Below are 23,267 nucleotides of genomic sequence, written 5' to 3' on the forward strand. Positions count from 1 at the left end.
TTGGAGTCAGAACACTTGAATTCTATATATACACTTGTCATCTGACGTAGTCCAAAACAAGATGAGAACGATCAATAGTCTTAAAAAAGATAGGCTTAGGATAAAATAGACTCAATTTCGTTTAGCATATTTTAAGCGTATTCCTAATTAGCTATGTTATGTCACAACTTGTAAGGGAGAACAATATAAAGCCACGTACTATCACGTGATATTATCCTCCGACAACTAACAATATACACAAGTAGAAATACAATTAGACAACAATTATTTTTCTTAATATGGAAAGACGAGAAAACAAAGCTGGGACAATTGTGGATATCATAACTTGGGGTTTAAACAAGTAACCACAGGTATTCATTTTCAATACATTCTACATGAACATAATGGAGCACAAAGAGGATACCATAGCTGCTTAATAACCAAAATTTTAAAAAAATGTATAAACAAATTGAGTTGGGTGCTACCATGTTTACACCGCGCCACACTATTCTATATCGATAGTAAGATGTGGAAGATTAAGTCTGTCGAAGATGAAGTCCTACAAAATACGAATACATGAATCTCTGGAGTATTGTTACCAAAATCCAACACCTTGAGATGATCCCAATAGTTCCTCCAAATACTCGGCACCTAAATCCTCCAAAACCACAATATTTTCAGCTTCGTTATTCTTTTTCTTGTTTTTTCGGCTATCAGATTTTCTTCTCAAACTATGCTTTCTCTTCAAAGCCATTACTGGAGAACACCCTTCTTCCAGTACTCCAAACTTCATCTCGTGAAGTGATTCCTTAACTCTCTCCACCGGAAAATTAAGAATTGCGGTTGACCCTCTCATTGAAAATGCAGCTTGATCATAAGCCATGGCCGCGGTCTCAGCATCATCAAATGTTCCCAGCCAAACTCGAACTCCACTTCTTGTCGAATCTCTGATTTCAGCTGCAAATTTTCCCCACGGACGTCTGCGGACTCCTCTATAGGCCTTTTCTTTCTTGCTTTCTCCTTTTTTGGGGCTTGAACTCACCTCTTCTTCTTTGATTTCGCTAGCAAATTGTGGTAATGGGGCAGTTTCCGATAACATGCCGAAGAGAAACATTTCTTCGGAATCATTAAAATCAAACGGGAGTGATGGAATGTCGAAATCGAGACCGTTTGATCCGAAAGATTCAAGCGGAGAACCTAAGGAAGATTCAGGCGAGAAATCCGGTGATGAGTATCTAGTGAAAGAAGAATCCATAGCTAAAATCAAGCTAGCTGTGAATAGAGTGATTTTTTTTATGATTATAAAATTGTATGTGATGTTGTTGTTTACAAAGTTTATGTGCACTGAGCCCCTTGAGGCTTGATATATACTCATGAAATTATGGATATAAATTATTGAATATTGATGCTCTGATTATTATTATAAGTGTAGGGTTTGGGACAGTGGGGTCGCTTGTTTGTGTTCTTCTCAGACAGGACCGCGCAACTTGAAGGTAGGTTTTTACTGCACGTGGGTCAAACTGACCCGGCGGCTCGGGACCCACCACCATGCATTTCTTGTTATGTACGTCATTCCTTGTTAGAGCCAGGTCATAATTATCCACGTGTCAAGCACTTACGTTTTTCTAACGAACTCAAGCGCTTAGGTTTTTCTAACCGAACTCAGAATGTGGAGTACAAGTACAACTACAAGGGAATGTAAGGTCACACTGTCCAAAGTACGGTGTTCACGGATTACTTTAGTCCAGATTTTCATTTTTGTCGAATCGAATTATCAACAGTTGTTTAAAAAATTAAAATTAAATCAGATCAGTTAAACCATATCAACTCAAAACATAAAATAACAGATTGGTTCAGTTTTAAATCACTGTTACTTAATCATTTATTTTTATTTCGTTTTTGTTAAACTTACAACGAAAATGTAATATAAATTTACTATATATCAGTATTATATATTAGATATAAGTACTATGATATATATTTATAAATATTTATTTTACATATGACTTTCATATACTTGAATTTAATTTAAATAATAATAAACATATGAATTAGATAATAACCGGAACATATTAACAATTAACTCAAGTTTTTATTTTAAAGTAATTTGATATTTTCAATATAATATACACTCACAAATACACAAAATCATAATTTATAATCTTAACTTGTAGGTATATACTAGAATTTTTATATATTATTATTTAATGGTCCGCTTTGGTTTAAACGGTTTTAATTTATTGGAAACCGTAACCAAATTATTTATGTGTAAACGGTCCGGTTAACTGAATCATTAAAAACGGTTTTACGGGTTTCGATTTTCTTGGTTCGAATTGCTGTGGTTCGATCCAGATTCATGATTTGACGGATTTTTTGAACGTTTTAGTTCAAACTTTAAGATAAGCAGTTTTATATGTGTAACGAAGTATAAATCGATTTCAATTTTATAGTTAAAATTAAGATATTTATTGAATTTTAACATCAAGAATATTTATATTTTCCAGATTTAGAGAAGTAAAACTAAAATTGGCTGTAATCAGGGGAATAAGATTTTATGTTTTTTCAAAAAATTTATGTTTTATCAAAAACATAAAATACGAGAATATATTCGGAAGTGTCACTCGAAATATAATTGCTGGATATCAAATTCTCATTTCTCAAGTGGCATAGAAGTTAAAATTAAGACAGAGTATTAAAAGTAAATCAATTGCAGTTTTCCTAAGAGTAATAACAAAATTGCAATTAGTTTTTGTAAATTTAAGAACTTATAACATGTGATGAAGTTATGCAGTTGCCCACGTGGATGAACTGAAAGAAAAGATTCTTAAAACTAATAAATTTATATAAATATTTTCACAAAAAGTCGCAAAGACACAAACAGAGACTCACAACTAGACTCAATAATATTGCAGACTAATCCAACATGTCAAACAAAATTACACAAAAAAATTAAAACAAACAGATTCATGGTACATGGTCATTTCATTGCTATTATTATATGCAGGACCGCTCTTTTATGATGTAACTGTACTACAAGAAATATAACTATTTGTGACAGAAAATTTGTGACGGAAAAAAATGTGTGCCCAACTTACGACGGAAAAAAGTAAAATATCGTAATTATTTATGACGAAATCCAAAATCATCGTAAATTTAATATTTTATTAATAAAATTCCGCACGACTCGATTAAAAAAATGAAAATTATTTAAATTTATGACGAATTCTAATGTTAAAATTCCGTCGAAAATGGGTATATTTCTTGTAGCGCTAGTAGTAATATATACACACAAATGCAATAGTTATAGACAATGCTACTAGTGATGTTTGAGTTAACCCCCTTATCTAAATTACGTAACTATTAACACATAAAATAAAATCACTAAACTGATCTTATCTAAATTACGTAATTAATTCGATTAACTAACTTAAGTGTACCACGTGACTAGTAAGCAAAGAAAAGAATATTAATTATATATTGAAAAGAAATTGCTAATTGATTAACTATTGCAAGTGAACTTTAAAATATTAATTTAGTAGTACTCGAATACCAGTAGTAACTTTTAGCGGTCAAAAGGAATTCATATTTAATGATGTGCTCAAGTTAAAATGAGAAGAGAAAAGAAAAAATGGAATATAAATTTTTAATAATTTTTTTATGGTCGTGCTCCTGAGTTTTTAGGAGAGAGAGAAAAGATTAAAAAAGAATATTTCCAAAATTTTCCACCCAAAAGTTTCTTTTCAAAAATGGATGATTTGGGGAGAAACTGTTACATACTTTTCAATATATTTCCCTCCAAATCAAAATTTTTAAAATTTTCTCTCCTTTACAAGAAATAACTTGGGAACATATTAAAGAAATTTTTTGTCTTCTCTTCTTTTCTCTTCTCTTCTGTTCTCTTTTTTCGTAAAAAACTTGGGAGTACAACATAAATGATTACGTCGATGCAGTAAAGGCTCATTTTTATTTTGAGGTCAGTCCATTTAGATTAAGACTATCTCTAATTTTATTTTATTTTTCCAGTATCTAATTAATTATAGATATTAATTATAATTGGCAAGTATTCAAATGCAACTATAAATACACATGATATGAGATATTAATTAATTTGTAAATTGAAAACATGACATTATTATGCAAATGAAAAAGTTAAGTTTGCCCCGACAGTCTGGTACTGGTAAATTAAATCCAGCGTATATGAGATCACACCAGTGAATTGGTCTTGCACTGGTTGCAAGTTGTTTATATCTTGTCTATATGACAAGTTTATTCCTATAAGTTCTCATTTGTATTAAAAATTACTGATCAATGGCAACAAAACTAAACGATTTAGAGGAGTTATATACGAGATTATAACCGGAGGCAGAGGACAATGAAGGGATTATAGTCGGAAAAGAGGATGTGAACAAAATAAAAAAGTATGTGTTGATAGGCAGGTTCCTTACAGAGAAGAACGTTAATTTTAATGCGATGCAGAATGTGATTGCTTCACTATGGCGCTCGAGGGAAGGAATGGAGATTCATGATACAGGAGGGCAGATATATTCATATGTGTTCTACCATCCTTTAGATATGCATAAAGTTTTGGAAGGAGGCCCATGGACGTTTGAGCAAAGCTTATTGGTAACTCAACAGTTACAGGAGGGAGAAGATCTGCACACAGTTCTGTTGAACAAAATGGACATCTGGATTCAATTGTATGATATTTCAAATGGTTGTTTCTCAGAGAAGATAATTCAAGGAATTGGTAATTATGTTGCGAAGCTAATCAAAACGGATCCTGCAAATCTCAATGGAATGTGAAAGGCGTATGCACGGGTACGAGTTACAATGGATGGTACGAAATCTCTTAAAAGAAAGATGAAATTGAAGCGGGAATGCGGAGATTGGAGTTGGGTTAACTTTAAGTATGAAAGACTTAGCATTTTCTATTTCATTTGTGGTATTATGGGACATTCAGAACGGGATTGTGGAATAGTGTATGCACATCCTGATAAGGAAATCAATAGAGCATATCAATCATGTCTTAGAGCGCCAACGAGAGGCGGAAAAATTTCGAATATAAGGGCAAAATGTTTGAGAAATGGGATGGACGGAAATGCAGCTTGGAAGACTCCGGAAATGAGTTCTCAGGAAGTAGCAACGGGAGAGAGATTCATGGAGATTGATGGTGTAATCGGCGATATTTCTGTAGAAGAAGGGAGGATTAGTTTTATCCAGCGAGATAAAGGGAATAAATTAGTAAAGCATGATATTTTAAATCAGTTGGAGGATAGGGAGGGAGAAAATAGTGGAATAAAAGATATGGTAGTTGTGGACTCAAAACGTAAATGAATAGAAAGTGAGGGAATAATAGAGGGAGTTCAAAATAAAAATGCATTTGGGCTTAAGTTAATTGATGGGCCAAAAAATGATTTAGAGGCGGGTCTTGTGGAGCAAGCCCGCCTAGGAAAATGAGTCTGTTAGCCTGGAATTGTCGTGGGATGGGCAACTCACGTACAATTCATTTTCTTAAAGATATTGTCCACCGTATGAAACCTAATTTTATTTTTTATCAGAAATAAAAAAAGACAGATGAAGATGTTTGTAGACAGCTGAGTTATTCAGGAAGTTGGGTTGTTGAGTCTCAAGGGCTTGGGGGAGGATTGGCTTTAATTTGGAAGAATAAAGGGAGTTGCTTGATTAAGGATGAGGGTAACCATTTTATAGATTTTGAGGTAGAGAATGCGCATGTTGGTAGGTAGAGATTTACGGGATTTTATGGGTGCCCGGAGCGTGGTAGGCATAGAGAATCAAGGGAGATAATGTGTAACTTGGCAACAAGGTCAGCTCTTCCATGGTGCATGATTAGCGATTTTAATGATTTAATGTTTGAGGATGAAAAAAGAGGAGGTCAAGTGCATCCACGTAATCTGTTAACAGGTTTTACAGATGCAGTTAATGAGTGTGATCCAGTAGACTTGGGTTTTGGGGGTGAGAAGTATGCATGGAAAAAATCAAGAGGAAATCATAATTGGGTCAAAGAGAGGTTAGACAGAGGTTTCGCGAACCGGGATTGGGGGGATATGTTTTGAACGGCTGTAGTGCAAGTGCTTGAGGTCGCGCCATCAGACCATGTCCCTCTTTACCTGATGTTGAACAGAAAAGTGTATGTGCCAAAAATTCAGCGCTTTCGTTTTGAAAATGTGTGGATTAAAGAAAGTGAGTGCAAAAATCTGGTGCAGCAAAGCTGCGAGAGTGTAGAAGGAGAAGAGTTGATGACTAAAATTGAGTTGTGTCGAATGAAGCTAGAGGAGTGGGGAGGAGGTGCAACTAAGAATTTCAAGCAGAAAATTAACCATTGTCATGCCAAGTTGCGAAAGCTTAGATCGCGGAAGGATGCTCATGGTATTCAGTCATATAATGAGGTGCGTTTGGAGTACTTAAACTTGTTGAAAAAGCAGGAGGTATATTGGAAGCAACAAGCCAAACAATTTTGGCTACGTGAAGGAGATAGAAATACAAAATTCTTTTACAGTTACGTATCAAAAAGAAAGAGAAGAAATAATTTACAACGTATAAAGGGAAAAGTTGGTGAGTGGAGAGAAATAATAGGGGAAATACAAGGTGTGATTGAGGGATATTTTACAACATTATTTCAAAGCTCAACCGAAATAGGGGGTCTAATGCATAACGAAGTAGTGAAACATATTACAGACGACGAGAGCGATTACCTAATCTCCGATATTACCTCGGAGGAAGTAAAAGTTGCAGCATTTTCGAGGCACCCGGATAAATTTCCGGGGATCGTTGGCCTAAACCCAGCATTCTTTCAAACAATTTGGAGTATTGTGGGCAATGATATTTTTAAATTTTGCCATAAATTTATGAGAACAGGAAGCATTTCAGGAGCTATAAATCGTATTGTGGTTTAATTTCTAAGAGCAAAATACCACAAGAAATGACAGATCTACATCCTATTTCTTTGTGTAATGTGGTAATTCAGATTCTATCTAAAGTACTGTCAAATCGGCTTAAAACTAGTTCGGGTAATCTTATTTCGGACAAGCAAAGTGCATTTATAGATGGGAGATTGCTAACGGATAATGCTATGATAGCATTTGAAATAAACCATTATATGAAGAGACAGAAGCAAGGAAGAAATGGGATTGCGGGCTTGAAGATTGATATATCAAAGGCTTATGACCATTTAGAGTGGAGTTTCTTACAATGTATGATGATAAAATTAGAATTTACACAGATTTGGATTGATAAAGTGATGAAATTGGTTAAATCTGTCACCTACAGCTTCTTGCATAATGGAGTAGAGATCGGGAATGTGGTTCCAGCTCGGGGATTGCGACAAGGTGATCTAATTTCTCCTTACCTATACATTATGTGTGCAGAGGGTTTAAGAGCTACTATCCGGCGTCATGAGAATGCAGGCCTTATTCATGATTGTACTATAGCACGAGGTGCTCCTATAATATTGCATCTGCTTTTCGTAGACGATTGTTATTTTTTCTTTAAAGCTACTGGAAGTGAAGCTGGTGTTATGAGGAATATTTTAGATCGTTACGAGAAAGAGTCGGTTCAAATGATCAGTTACAGTATGTCTACTGTGATATTTTTGTTGGGTTTCGAGGCATAAAACGCAGCAAAAATAATAAATAAAATTATAAAAATAGAATAAACTGAAACCCACCGTAGGATCCATGGAAAAAAAGAATATTTAATTCGTGGATGAGATGTTTACCTTACACAGTTTTACGATTATGGTTTTCAAAAGGAGATCCTAGCTTTAACCGAACACCGCGTATCTCGCCTTAACAATCTATACCGTAGAGGTATCCACACGAAAGCTGGTACGGAGGAGGTGTTGGAAATAATAGTAACTATTAGAGCAACATAGAGACAATTATATATTGTATTTAGCAAGGCAAGGCCAAGATAACAGTTAACGCAACAAAGCATGCAGGTAAACAATAAATAAATCAGTAACTGAAATACCGAAGAGAGAACATAAATTATACATGTAACCATAGCTTTAACAGAGCGATATAGTGATTGGAAAAGATGGTATCCAACAGATACAAAACACCAAGAAAAATTACAGCTGAGTTGTCAGGCCTTGCTCGAAGCCCTGACTGCTCATGAAGAGATAATTGCCCCCACCTGCTGCGTTGGGATGCTTGTAATGTCTCCACCAGGATAAAACAGCTCGGAGTTATACGTTTATAGCAGCAACAAGAAACTCCACCTCGACTAGCACCTCAGTCGTCGGAAAAACAAAGGAGCTCAGACTTGTGTTTGGGAGAAGAGAGAATGCAGAGAAGAGAAGAGAAGAGAATGTATGTGTATTGTGTGTTCAACCTCAGCTACTTAGTGTGACGGCCTCAACCCCGGGGTAAAGAGTTGACGTCACCAAACACAAATACTAGAAATATAAACAAGATTATTGTTAAAATAAACTAACTTGACCCCGAACCAAGATCCGATCCAGGTTCAAGTATGATCCAGGCTACACATTATTACAAACCATTTATTCAAAAGTCTGACATAAACTAACTTATTCAGCAACTCATTAGACCGCACGTGGCCTGATACTAACTACCTCTGAGGAGCCGGGTCCTGAAGGGGCTGAAACATGGTTCTGCCAACGTCTGATTGGTCTTCTAGCCATCTGCGATATATATATATATATATAACATATTTCAAAATCAGACGTAGAAAATCTAGTTCACAAATCATTTCATTCGAGATAGGTACCTTTCGAAGTTACTTTTCCCCAAAATAGATTTAAAAAAATTATTTATTACTAAGGGGATACATAACTTAAAACGTTTTTGTTCCTTTACGAGAATAAAACATTAGCTATTCATACGTATTGAACCATAAAATAATGGTCAGGGTACTTGCCTTGCAACGCTTTCGGAAACCCTATGTAGCTTTACGCTGACTTCGGTCCTGGAGAAACTCAACTGGGATCTACAATAACAGAATACCCTTGTTAGATATATTTGAGACGTCATGTCTAATATGATTTGTGTTTAGTTTTCAGATCTTAACAAACAAGACATATCAGGACTTACTGAAATCAGGACTTACTGAAGGCAGAGCTTAATATCAGAACTTAAGTTGTCAGAAGATGTATATCAGAACTTAATTGCGGGAAGACTTTCAGTTAAGGAATGAAGCTGATTTACAGGAGAAGATTGAGACTAAAATAATAGAAGATATGCATGGAAAGAGTTAGAGGACTTGAAGACTTGTAGAAGATATCTGATTGATATATTTTAGGAGACAGAATTGTATTCCATATCAAATAGAAGTTATCTTGTAACTGTGTACTATATAAACACAGACTTAGGGTTTACACTATATGTGTTATCATTATCGAGAAGATTATACATTGTAACCTAGCGGCTCTTAGTGATATTTGTTCATCACTGAGAGAGAACAACAGTTCATATTGTAACAGAGTTTATTCAATATACTTGATATTTGTTACATACTTGTGTTAAATCAATTTGATTGTATAAACACTGTATTCAACCCCCTTCTACAGTGTTGTGTGACCTAACAATTGGTATCAGAGCTTTTCTGTTAACACACATACAGTAAAGATCCAAACAATCATGTCTGAAGAAGCACAAACTCCAACCAAGCCCACCAAAACTCAAGAAACTCAAAACGCTCAAACCCACAGTCAATATGAGACTATTAGGGTTTCCATACTGAGACCTTCTGAGTATCCCATATGGAAAGTGAAGATGGCTATGCTTCTGGAAGCTACAGATCCAGAATACCTTGATAGGAAAGGACCATATAAGCCTACCAAGCTCTCTGTTGCAGTTGCTGATCAACCAGCAAAGTCCATACCAAAGGAGAAAGGTGATTACACAGCTGAAGACATCTCATCTATTGTCAAGGATGCAGGGGTAAGGCATTTGTTGCATAGTGCCATTGATAATGTCATGTCAAATATGGTAATTAATTGCAAGACTTCAAAGGAGATATGGGATACTTTGGAGATAAGATGCCAGGGAACTGATGCAATTAAAAAGAACAGGAGGACTATACTCACTCAAGAGTATGAGCACTTTGACTCAAAAGCTGATGAGTCATTAACTGAATTATATGACAGGTTTGTCAAACTCTTGAATGATTTATCACTGGTGGACAAGGAATATGATCTTGAAGATTCAAATCTAAAATTCCTTTTAGCTCTTCCTGAAAATTGGGATTTGAAGTCTACTACCATAAAAGACAACTATGACCTTACTGAAACTATTCTTGATGAAATTTATGGTATGCTCAAGACTTATGAACTTGAGATGGATCAAAGGAGCAAGTGGCATGGAAGAAAGTCAAGGACAGGTGCTCTTTAAGCTGAGGAGGAATCTCCTAAAGTGGTTGCCTCAAAAAGAGGCAAATGAAAGGCTCTCATCATAAAGTCTGATTCAAAGTCATCATATTCTGATGATGATGATTCAGAAACTGAAATTTTACCTGAAATAGATGCTGATGCAGAGATGATGCAACTGTGTACTCTTATGGTGAAGGGTATCACAAAGATAGCCTACAGGAAATTCAGGAAGGGCATGAAGTTTTCCAGGAAAGGTGGAAGTTCTGATAAGAAAGGGTTCAGAAAGTCTGAAGGCAAAGGAGGAAAGTCTGACAGAGGAGACAACTCAAACGTCAAATGCTACAATTATGGTGAAAGATGCCACATATCTCCTGACTGCAAGAAAGGAAAAAGTGACAAAGACAAGGCACTTGTCACAAAGAAGAAAAGCTGGACAGACACTTCATATTCTGAAAATAAAGTGAACTATGCCTTGATGGCAAATGCTGATAGCAGTCCTGAAACTGCTGAATTAAAGGTACCTCAAACAACTTATGCTTTTCATACTGATAATATTACTGAGTTGAGATTATATCTTAAAACCATGTTCATTAGTTATAGAGATCATACTTTAACATGTGAAAGATTAACATCTGAAAATCTTGCTTTTAAAAAGAGAAATGGCTATTTAGAAAATGAGTTAGTTTTTCTTCATCAAACTAAGAAAGAAAGAGATGATGCTTTGTATGTTGGAGATGAAGTGTTAAAATTGAATGAATCTCTAAAAGCTGACTTAAAAAAGGAAAGAGAGATTATCAAAACTTGGACTAACTCTGGAAGAACAACTCAGGATATATTAAGTAGTGGAAACTGGAAAGAGGGATTAGGTTATGGAGATGATAAAAGTGAGAAAGGAACTGTGCAAATTGAGCCAATTGTTGTTAAACAGACTGCTAAGCCAAAGGTAAATCCTGTTAAGTTTATAGCAAAAACTGTAAAGTCTGATTCTGAAAAGATGAAAGAGTCTAGGACAGAAGTTAAAGAAAAGTCAACTTCTGACAAATTAAAACAGGATAAACCAGCTGAAGTAAACATAGGCTTAATGACAAAGAAGTAGCTTAAGCATAAGCTGAAAGAGATTAGAAAAGTGAACAATGTAAAGGAAGCTAGGAAAAATAGGAATAGAAAGGAAGGTGTGAATAAAAGCAATAATTATATGCCTGTTCCTAATGCTCCTAGAAAGATATGTTATAACTGTGGAAACTCTAACCATCTTGCTTCTTTTTGCAGGAAAAATAAAGATATAAACTCTTTACCTCTTAAATCAGGAGTTAAGAGTCAGTCTGTTAGGTTTAAGCCAAAAAATCCTTGTTTTCATTGTGGTAGTTTATGGCATTCCATTTATACTTGTAAGGAATATCATAGTTTGTACTATGATTAATATCAAATAAAACCTTCTTTGAAGAAAGTTAGTATTATTCCTTCTAGTGTAAAGTCTGATGCAAAGTCTGACATAAACTCTGATAAACAGCATGTTAGCATAAACTCTGAAATTAAATCTGCTGCAAATGCTAACAAACTTAATAAGGCCAAAGGATCCAAGCAAGTCTGGGTCCTTAAAACTAACCAATAGTGGTCTTTGTGATTGCAGGGCAACAGGAAAAACATCCTAGTGCTGGACAGTGGATGTTCAGGACATATGACTGGAAATAAAGCCCTGCTATCAGAATTTATGGAGAAAGCTGGCCAGTGGATGTTCTTATGGAGATGACAACATGGGAAAAACTCTAGGATATGGAAATATCAATCTTGGGAATGTCATCACTGAAACAGTAGCTCTTATCTCAGGACTTAAACATAATCTACTAAGTGTGAGTCAAATCTGTAACAGAGGTTATCATGTGGATTTCTTTGAAGAACACTGTGAAGTTGTAAGCAATTCTACATGCAAAGTGGTTCTGAAAGGTTACAGGCATGGTAACATATATGAAGCCAGACTTTTAATAAGTTCTGATGGTTCTGCAATCTGTCTGTTGAGTAGAGCATCAATTGAAGAAAGCTGGAATTGGCACAAAAGACTCTCTTATTTAAATTTCAATAACATAAACGAGCTAGTAAAGAACGATCTTGTGAGAGGACTGCCAAAATCAGTATTTTCTCCTGATGGCCTTTATGATTCATGTCAAAAGGCAAAATAAAGAAAATCTTCATTTAAGAGCAAAACTGAATCTTCAATTCTTGAGCCTTATCACCTACTGCATGTTGATCTATTTGGTCCAGTCAATGTCATGTCTATTGCAAAGAAGAAATATACTATGGTTATAGTGGATGAATTCACAAGATACATTTGGGTGTATTTCTTGCACAAGAAGAATGAGACTCTATCTACTTTAACTGATCATGTCAGACAACTGGATAAATTGGTCAAAGATTCTGTCAAAATTATAAGAAGTGATAATGGCACTTTAAGAATTCAATAATGGAAGAGTTCTGTAAAGAGCATGGAATTAAGCAGGAATTTTCTGCACCTGGAACTCCACAGCAAAATAGATTTGTAAAAAGAAAGAACAGGACTCTCATTGAAGCTGCACGAACTATGCTTGATGAAGCAAGGCTACCAACCTACTTTGGGGCAGAAGCTGTGCAGACTGCTTGTTTTACACAGAATGCTACACTCATAAACAAGCATGGAAAAACACCATATGAGATGGTGAAGAAAAAGAAGCCAAATCTGAAATACTTTCATGTATATGGTTGCAAGTGTTTTGTTCTTAAGACTCATCCTGAACAGCTGTCAAAATTTGATTTAAAAGCTAATGAAGGAATTTTTGTTGGATATCCACTTTCTACAAAAGCCTTCAGAGTCTACAATTTAAGAACAAGGGATGCCATGGAATCTATCAATGTATTTTTTGATGATAAGAAGATTACTGGACTTGAAGATTTTAATGATCATGATCAGCTGAGATTTGAAAATGGAGATTTAAATTCTGATTCTGTAAATTCTGATGACTTAATCCTGATCCTGTAAGTTCTGACGGGTTAAGTTCTGATGTCATTAAAACGGTGGTAACTACTCCAAGGGAAAATGCACCTGTCCAGGGGGAGCAAGCTGAAGATCCTACCACAACTCAAGACTCTCAAGAAGCATCAGAACCTGTCACTGGCTCTTCAAGTCCTGATGAGCCAAACTCTGATGAGCCAAACTCTGATAATTCTGGAAACTCTGATACTTCAAATCCTAAGGATCCAACTCAAATTCTGAAGTTTCAGAGAGCATAACTACAGGGGGAGCATCAGAAAATGCTGGTGGAGACAATATGGATCATGGGGGAGGATCAAGTTCTAGAAATCAACTTCCATCTGCAAGGAAGTTGACCAAATCACATACACCTGACCTAATAATTGGAGATCCTGAAGCAGGTGTCAGAACTAGAACTACAACATCAAATGAATGTCTCTATCATTCTTTTCTATCTCATACTGAACCAAAGAAAGTGGAAGAAGCTCTTCAAGATGCTAATTGGGTGCAAGCAATGCAAGAAGAGTTAAATAAATTTAAAAGAAATAAAGTTTGGACCCCAGTGCCAAGACCAAAGAACAGATCAATAGTTGGCACAAAATGGGTGTTCAGAAACAAAACTAACAGTGATGGCATAGTTACAAGAAACAAAGAAAGGCTGGTTACCAAAGGCTACTCTCAACAGTAGGGCATTGATTATGATGAAACTTTTGCACCAGTTGCTAGATTGGAATCCATAAGAATCTTTTTGTCTTATGCTGCTCATAAAAAGTTTAAATTCTTCCAAATGGATGTGAAAAGTACTTTTCTCAATGGAGAATTGGAGGAAGAGGTATATGTTGAACAACCTCCAGGCTTTGTAGATTCAAAATTTCCAAATTATGTCTACAGGCTTGATAAAGCACTTTATGGCCTTAAGCAAGCTCATAGAGCATGGTATGAGACTTTAGCTCAATTCCTTCTGGAAAGTGGATTTCACAGAGGTATAATTGATAAAACACTGTTCTATCTCAACCATGAAAAGGACTTACTTTTGGTACAGATATATGTTGATGATATCATATTTGGTTCTACAAATGCCAAACCCTGTGAAAGGTTTGCAAAGCTAATGCAGTCAAGATATCAAATAAGTATGATGGGAGAACTTAGTTATTTTCTGGGACTTCAAGTCAAGCAAAATGAAGAAGGTACTTTCATTAATCAATCCAAGTACACCAGAAATTTACTCAAGAAATTTGGAATGCAAGACAGTTCAACTGCATCCACTCCCATGGCCACTGCAACCAAGTTAGATAAAGATACTGGTTCATTAGTAGATATTACTAACTACAGAGGTATGATTGGCTCTTTACTCTATTTAACTACAAGTAGACCTGATATCATGTATGCTACCTGTCTTTGTGCAAGATTTCAGGCTGATCCAAGAGAACCTCATCTAATAGATGTGAAAAGAATTTTCAAGTACCTCAAGGGTACAGCTGATCTAGGATTGTGGTATCCTAGAGAATCAGATTTTAAGCTAATAGGTTACTCAGATGCAGATTTTGCAGGATGCAAAATAGACAGGAAAAGCACAAGTGGAAGCTGCCAATTTCTTGGAGGCAGATTGGTTTCTTGGTTTAGCAAGAAACAGAAATTAATTTCCACATCAACTGCAGAAGCATAATATATTGCTGCAAGAAGTTGTTGTGCACAGATTCTTTGGATGAAGAATCAGTTACTGGACTATGGGTTAGAATTTTCTAAAATACCTATTTACTGTGATAATTAAAGTGCAATTACTATGACAGGTAATCCAGTTCAACACTCAATGACAAAGCACATCAGTATTAGGTACCATTTCATAAGGGAACATGTGATGGAAGGTACAGTGGAATTGCATTTTATTCCAACAGATCAATAACTAGCAGATATCTTCACAAAAACACTATATGAAGCTACTTTTACAATACTGGTAAATGAACTTGGAATGGTTTCAGGTTCTTTCTCAAAATCTGCTTAGTTTTTATTCTCATGCATCAGACTTTATGATCAGTATTTACATATTGTATTAACTCTATGTAATTTGTGCTTAATTTAAAAATTCATTAAATGCTTATTGTTATCTGATGTGGATCTATATACTCTGATAAGTGTTTTGAATGTTCTGTGACTATTCAATCCAATGAGGATTATTGTGCTAGATGTTGACCTAGTAGTCTTTAACATACTAGAAATCCCATGTTTAAATTAGTTGTTTATGTGGAAATTTATTGACACAAGCAAATTCTGATATTGAGCTTAGTCAAATTTACTTTGTGTATCTTATTACTAAGTCACAAACTAGATTCTTGCTTCTTATCTATCAAATTCTGGTGTCAGTAAATCTTAAGGATGAACCACATGCTTGATAAGCCTCACTTATCTAAAGAAAAGAAAAGAAAATTGAAGTCAGGTACTCCTTTGAGATCTAGTGTAAATATGTGAAAAAGAAGACCCAAGTGCATTGCTGGTAATAAGTAATATGCATTAGAAAAGCAAATAAATTTTTCTTGGTGACTTTTCACATTCTCTGATTACTGGAGAAATATTCTGATAATAGAATAAATTCTTATAGCAGTTGTGACTCACTTACACTGAGAAGCCACTGTAAAAAGGAATTTCAAAAGATGCAAAAAATGAGCAGAAGCAGTTGAGGTGGATTCTTGCATAAATTTGTTCTATAGTAGACTTCATAATTACTGACAGATTTTAAGCACTTTTCTTAGTTATGCCTTATTCCTAAGATGTACTAAAGTTTATCAAACTTTAATCTTTATATGATATTTTGCTACATGCACACACTCTCAGTCCATATGAATAATGAAAATTACTGTGGTGATTAAGTTATTTTTGACAAACAGTTAAGTGTCATTTGCATAAATTCTGAGGACAAGTTCTGATGGAAGTTCTGATGCTTAAACTCTGAAGAAACAAGTCAGTATTTGTATGAAGAATCACAGAAACTAAAATTCACTTTTTGAGTATAGAAGCCATGTTCTGATGACTGTTAAAATCTGATAATAGTCAAGTTCTGATATTAAATCCTGATGGAAACTCTGATGCTTACGTGGCATTATTTATTTACTTGACTTATTTGTGGTAAATACTGTAACGGTCAAATTTTATCAGAATATAATTAGGTGAGATAAAAACAGTCATAATCATTTAGTAAGTGGGAAGCGTGTTTTCCTTGAAATACTGCATGTGCACATTTATTACTGCTTAACACCCATGCCCACTAATAATGTTTTAACTAATGATATGCTGCCAGGTGTCTAAAGTCTGTTCTGCTTCAATCATAACAGTTGTAAAAAAGAGAGTATATATATGGGAGTTAAAAGATTTTATAATCTTTTACCTACTTTTCTTTCTCTAATCTCTCTTATTCTCTCTCTCACTAATATTCTCTGAAGCTATTTTCTTACAGGCCTTTTATCAAACACCTTATGTACACTCTATTTTCTCACTTATTTTCCACAGAAAAGGCACCCAAATACATCATTTTCAATGGAGCTAAGTTTGTTCCTAACAACTACTTGGCTATACTGAGCAAGGATGAAGCCCCATCAGAACTTCACTTCATCCAAGACTTTTTGTCTCGAAGTGAAATAGGCTATGCACTGACCCAACCTGAAGCAATCTCAGGGACTCAGGTGCTGGAGTTCTGGAGGTCAGGAGTTTATGATGATGGTGGTGTTAATGGGTCCCCAAGCATTATATTTATAACATGGGAGGATGCCCATGTGGTGACTTTGGCCACAGTTCGACAAGCACTACAATTGCTAGAAAACTGCACTTATTCAACAGTTGAGGAGCCAGCTCTTCAACAGCTAATGGCCAATCTGGGTTATGAGAAAACTTTGGCAAAGCTTGGACAGTTGAAGAGACCCTACATCAGGAGGGAATGGAGTTTCTTCTTTCACTGCATCACTAGAACTTTTGCAAACAAATATTCAAACTTTGATGCAATTCCTATCCTAAGTCAGCAAATTGGGTATGCTCTGATTACTTAATCTCATTTTGATTATGCTAATGCTTTACTAGGATTCATAGGTGATAGGATGACAGAAGATATGAATACAGTCTATTTTGCTAGATTCTGTCAACTTATTTACAATTTCTGTTGCTCTGATGCACCCCAATTAGCAAGTGAGTTAATTTCACCTTTTAAACTTGCTAAGAGAGCATTTATTGACTTATTATCTACTGATAATAAGAAAATTGTTCTAAGACCCCTCCAAATTCCACAATCAGTCAAACAATTTTTAGTAAACTCTGACCCAGCCACATACACTGCTAAATATCCTGATGTCCAACCAACCCAACCTCTATCAGCACCTCCAACCACTACACAACTAACCATCTCTCAACCTCAACCAACTCAACCTACCATCAGAACATACTTACAACCAGCTCAATCCTCACAAAAATAACCATCAACACCCACCATCAGACCTTCATCTTCCAGGCCTAAGAGGGCAAAGCCTATTCCTCAACCTCCACCAAAGAGAAGGAAGATGATTCTAAGGGATGAGTCGGATGATGAAGAAGCACAAGTTCATACATCGGAACTTGTGACTGAAGAAGCTGAAGAGTCAACGCATCAGAATTTAGATGAAGTTGAGGGTTCAGGTACTTTGAAGAGGAAAAGAACTGTAAGTTCTGATGATAAAGCAACTCCTTCACTTTCAAGGAGATTAAAGAAAATGAGAGCAAGAAGGCACATGGCTAAGCCTCCATCAGAGAATACTGAAGAAGCTGAGGAAGGGGATCAGGAATTTGTGATCTCACAGCCAATTGTACTTGAAGTTTTGCCATCTCCATCTCCAACTCAAGCTCAAGATACTGTGCTCACACCTCCTGTCCCTCCTATTCATGACAAAGCTATAGATAATGTTGAAGAACAAGCTGCAACTTCTGAAATAGATATTCACAATCTGAATATACCAACTGTTCTTTATCTGGAAGCTCCAACACCAGCAGCTCAGCTATCTACAGTCAACTCTCCAATCTTAAATGCTGAGATTCCATCAACACCTATTCTGGAGATAAATTCTGATGCTCAGAATTTAGATGAAGTTGTTCCAGAATCTCCAGTTGCCTCACATACTCTTGTACTGTCAGAAGATAATGAGTCTTCTTCAAGTTCTGAAGACAGTGTTTCTGTACATACTCCAGCTCCCATTCTAGGAAATGAGGCACTTATTGAGAAGTTTGTTGAGAAAGCTGCTCCTATTCCTTGGGAAGATACTCACAGAGGTGTGGAGTGGACCAAGAAGTGGAATGAAACTGATTACATTCCAAGCTCTAAAGTTCTGACAGAGCACATTGCTAAGGCTGATGAGCTGATGACAAATTCTGATTTCAAGACTCAACTCAAAGTCACAGCTCTAAGTGTCAAGACACTTCAAGGTCAACATTCCGCTACTCATGAAAAGGTTGGCAAACTTCTTGAAAAGGCTGAAAAGCTGGATATGGAGACCAAGCTTGATAATAAGAGGTTTATCAGACCTAATTCTGAAAAAGTTGAAGCCATTGAGAAGATACAAGAGAAGCAACAGTCCCAAATTACTGAGGTCCTACAAAATCAAGCCTCTCAGAAAGCTCAATTGGATGAAATCCAATCTTCAGTTGAACTTCTTCTCTCTCTCCTACTACCTGATGATGCCAAAAAGGGGGAGAAGGTAGTTAAGTCTAAATGCACTCCTACTCTAATACTGAAGAAAAAGGATGACAAAGGTGATGACCAGGGAAACTCTGATAAGAGTAGAGGTCAAGGTCAAGGGAAGAGCAGCAAGGTTTCTTCTAGGAAACTAATCTATGATTCAAGCAAATCTTCTACTCAAAAGAAAACAAGTTCTGAAGCTGCTCAACTCAAAATCTGATAGCAAGTGCTGATAATCAAAATATGATATCAATTTCTGATGAGCAAAGTCTGATGACAAAGCTTGATGTTCTGATTCAAGATGGAAGTCAAGACTCTCAAAAGTTTATGCAAACTCTGAAGCTTAAGGAAAGGAGACTACTGTATATTACAAGGATCCCAAGATTCAGACACTTGATGAAGAAATTGCTAGAAGATTATTTCTGAAGCATAATCCTGGAATGGATTTAGAAAATCTCAAGGAGGAAGAAGCTAGATTTAAAGCTGAAAAGACAAATCTAAAGCCAAAAACTTCTGTTGCAAAGAAACCTCCAAGGCCTAAGGTAAAAGGCATTGTGATCAAGGAGAAATCAAATACTGAGGCATCAAATCCCAAAACAAGATCACAGATTGAGATTGATCCCAAAGACAAAGGGAAGGGAAAAGTTGATGAACTAACCAAGCCACTGGAGATGAAAATTCCTCAAATCCTGATTAAACCAGTATGCAAAATGGTTCAAGTTACTGATGATACTCTTGCTGAATATGAAGATGTTCAAACTCTGAAAAGAAGGAAGATTTCTGAAGAATCAAAGACAACCTCTGACAAGGCTCAAGTTGTTCAGAGTGAAGAACAACAAGAAATAGCAAGTTCTGATAGAGTCATCAAGACATCAACCTCTGATATAGCTCAAATTGATTTAGACAAGATGAAAGTAGCTGTCAAAAAGAAACTTCTATGGAAAAATGTCAAACCATCAGATCCAAAAAAAAGCCAATTGTTGTCTGATTTCATGACTATTGGGTTAAATGCTAGAGAACCAAGAGACATGGCTGGACTAGGTTCTGATGAAGTTAAGATCAAGACAGGAGTTGAAGTTGCTACTAAAGATCCATTTCTATTGACTGACAGACCTCTTGAAGATGTTACACAAAAACACCTTGATAAGGTTATCTCTATTCAAGTGGTACTGGATGCTCATGACAAGTACAATGTCAAAGAAAATCTGATTCTATTTCTTGAAGATGGAAGGACATATCAGATGTCAGAATCAGATGTGCTAAACAAGTCACTGAAAGAACTTCAATTCTTTCATTACCTTTTATAGGTAAAGTCTGATATTACCAGGAGATGGTCAAATTTCATATTGAAGACCATAAGAGATAAAGCAAGAATTTCTGGTTCAAGGGTTACAGAATTCATTCCTAATATAGTTGAAGATGATGGAAGTGAAATTCCAATGAAGAAGGATTCTGCTAAACTTGAAGTGATTCTGAAAGAGAAATGTCTATGCTACAATGAAGATTCTTCTCATCCAAGGGTAATAAGATTGGATGATGGTTTAGAAAGAAACCATATCTCTACTTTAAGGACTGCAATCTACCAGATTGGAATTCAGAATGAAGAGATGAAGCAAGTGAAGACTACACTATCTCAAGTCCTGAGGAATAAAAAAGAAAAGCTGATATCAAACTTTGTCAAGAATCATTTTGGATTTACATTGACTCAGTGAGATTGGTAAAAGCTACAAGGACTGTAAGTTGTAGTTAGTTATCTAGTTAAACTCTTATTGCATTTGTACTTAAATATTTTTGACATCATCAAATCTATTAACTTGTATATTTTGCATAATTTACAAGTTAGGGGATATTGTTAGATATATTTGAGATGTCATGTCTAATATGATTTGTGTTTAGTTTTTAGATCTTAACAAACAGGACATATCATGACTTACGGAAATCAGGAATTACTGAAGTCAGTGCTTAATATTAGAACTTAAGTTGTCAGAAGATGTATATCAGAACTTAAGTGCGGGAAGACTTTCAGTTAAGGAATGAAGCTGATTTACAGGAGAAGATCGAGACTAAAATAATAGAAGATATGCATGGAAAGAGTTAGAGGACTAGAAGGCTTGTTGAAGATATCTGATTGATATATTTTAGGAGACAAAATTGTATTTCATATCAATTAGAAGTTATCTTGTAACCGTGTACTATATAAACACAGAATTAGGGTTTACACTATATGTGTTATCATTATCGAGAAGATTATACATTGTAACCTAGCAGCTCTTAGTGATATTTGTTCATCACTGAGAGAGAACAGCAGTTCATATTGTAACAGAGTTTATTGAATATACTTGATCTTTGTTACATACTTGTGTTAAATCGATTTGATTGTATAAACATTATATTCAACCCCCTTCTACAGTGTTGTGTGACCTAACAACCCTAATCAGTTATACCGAAATGCTTGATATCCTCGAACCCTAATAACCCAATTTTATAACCCGACTCGTATAATAATTATATACATAATCACGTAATATGTATTCATATAAGGATAAAATGTTTTATATATTAAAGTACGTTTTCTCGTATTTAAAATAGATTTTGGGAAAAAATTTGGCAGCAACTCTTTTGATTATAAGCCTACACGTCGATTACAATCGACGTCCAAATTTCACAACAATTCACAACTCGCAATGCAATTTAAATTCCCAAAATCATTTATATACATAATCGGTTACACGAATTATTTTGTTTATTTATAAAATTTAGGACTCAGAACCAAGTCATCACCGTCCGCCGTCCACTCATTAAAATTCATCGTGGACGGCGGCAAAATTTTCGGGGTACCCGAATATTCGGATTCCAAAACCCAAAATTTCGCCGATTAATATGTAATTTATTATTCTGCACGAATTCACAATAATATCACGAATATTACTCAAATAAAATCCTGCAGAAAAAGAATTATTAAAATTATTATACTATTACAATTCGCAAACTGCAAAATCAGGACATAACCAAAACAAAAGCCAGACAGCACCACAACACGCGCGGAGACGTGCCACGACACGCGGCTGCACACACACACACACACTGTTACACTCGCACACACACACACACACACAATAACATACACACAGGCACATATATACATAAAATCATGTATATACATATACATTAAAACTGAAACAAGAACGAAACCAGGAGGCTCGCCGGAATCACCGGCCAAAAACTCACCGGAGCAGAGGAAGAAAACCGGGAAGAAAGGAAGAGTAGGAGGACAGAATCGAGAAGAAGAAAGAAGAAAGAAAGAGTGCCGAAAGAGAGACTTTAGAGTAGAGAGTAAAAGAGATTCGATGGAGGAGACAAAGAACATGGCTCGTTAGGGATAAACCGAGAAGGGGAGGAAGTAAATAAAAATTGGACACCTGTTACCTAATTTATTGTATGCTGCCACGTATTAACAATTAAACTGAGTGCTTTTACGTGGCCCGAAATATGAATTTGTTCCGAAAACTCGCATATATCGAACCAAGCGATGGTAAAATAAATTTGGATAATTACCAGGATAATTTTAAAACTTTATAATTATCCCGAAATTAACGAAACATAAGTTTTGAAATTTTAAAACAAATTTTGGAGCTCAATAAATATCCGGATTTAACGATCGGACGTAACAAGTTGCGGTTAAAAACACATCGAAATAAATCCAAATTAGTCTTAAAATGTCAAAAATATCATGAAGTACATAAAAATGTAATTTTCACAATTTTAAATTAATTTATGAAATGCAGTTTATACCCGTTTTTAAAAATTAAACGAAATAACGTGCGGGTGAAATTAATCCCAAAAATTTCCAATATAATATGAAAATTCTCAGAATGTTATGAACTTAATAAAATATGAGTTTCGTGATTTTTGAAGAATTCTGGATTTAAATATGGATTTTACAAATAAACACAATCAGAAAATCATTTAAAGATAAATAATTGGTGAAATATTAATTTCTCAATTTTATAAAAATCCCAAAAATAATTATTGAAATTATTAAATTATAAAACTAATTTTTAGGGACAATCCAAATATTTATGAAATTAAAACTGTAATAAAATCACTTTTAAAAGCGTAACAAAACCATATAACTCAATAATAAATCACACAATCCAACCCATATACTAATAAATCACAAACGAATAATAAAAATTAACACACTGCTGCCAAAAATCAATACACACATTTTATTTAATTATTTACTCAATTAC

At 35.2% G+C, this 23,267-nt stretch overlaps 2 protein-coding genes across 2 annotated transcripts; one reads left to right on the top strand and one right to left on the bottom strand.

Annotated features, from left to right (window-relative positions):
• Positions 1-281: 281 nt before the first annotated feature.
• Positions 282-1,352, bottom strand: LOC141707660 (ethylene-response factor C3-like). Its single transcript, XM_074510961.1, has one exon. It carries the CDS (start codon positions 1,232-1,234, stop codon positions 575-577), a length of 660 nt encoding a protein of 219 aa, XP_074367062.1. The 5' UTR covers positions 1,235-1,352; the 3' UTR covers positions 282-574.
• A 4,431-nt stretch (positions 1,353-5,783) lies between these two features.
• LOC141691448 (uncharacterized) lies at positions 5,784-6,893 on the top strand. Its single transcript, XM_074496188.1, has 2 exons — positions 5,784-6,007; positions 6,122-6,893. Exons 1-2 carry the CDS (start codon positions 5,784-5,786, stop codon positions 6,891-6,893), a joined length of 996 nt encoding a protein of 331 aa, XP_074352289.1.
• Positions 6,894-23,267: the final 16,374 nt, after the last annotated feature.

The sequence above is a fragment of the Apium graveolens genome, chromosome 2 (assembly GCF_009905375.1).
Source record: "Apium graveolens cultivar Ventura chromosome 2, ASM990537v1, whole genome shotgun sequence".
NCBI lineage: Eukaryota > Viridiplantae > Streptophyta > Magnoliopsida > Apiales > Apiaceae > Apium > Apium graveolens.

What these genes read in the sequence shown, in the direction of transcription:
- LOC141707660 (XM_074510961.1), bottom strand. Translation starts at nt 1,234, where the DNA reads ATGGATTCTTCTTTCACTAGATACTCATCACCGGATTTCTCGCCTGAA.
- LOC141691448 (XM_074496188.1), top strand. Translation starts at nt 5,784, where the DNA reads ATGTGTAACTTGGCAACAAGGTCAGCTCTTCCATGGTGCATGATTAGC. An exon ending in CATAATTGGGTCAAAGAGAG is followed by an intron (nt 6,008 to 6,121) that starts GTTAGACAGAGG and finishes GATGTTGAACAG; the next exon opens with AAAAGTGTATGTGCCAAAAA.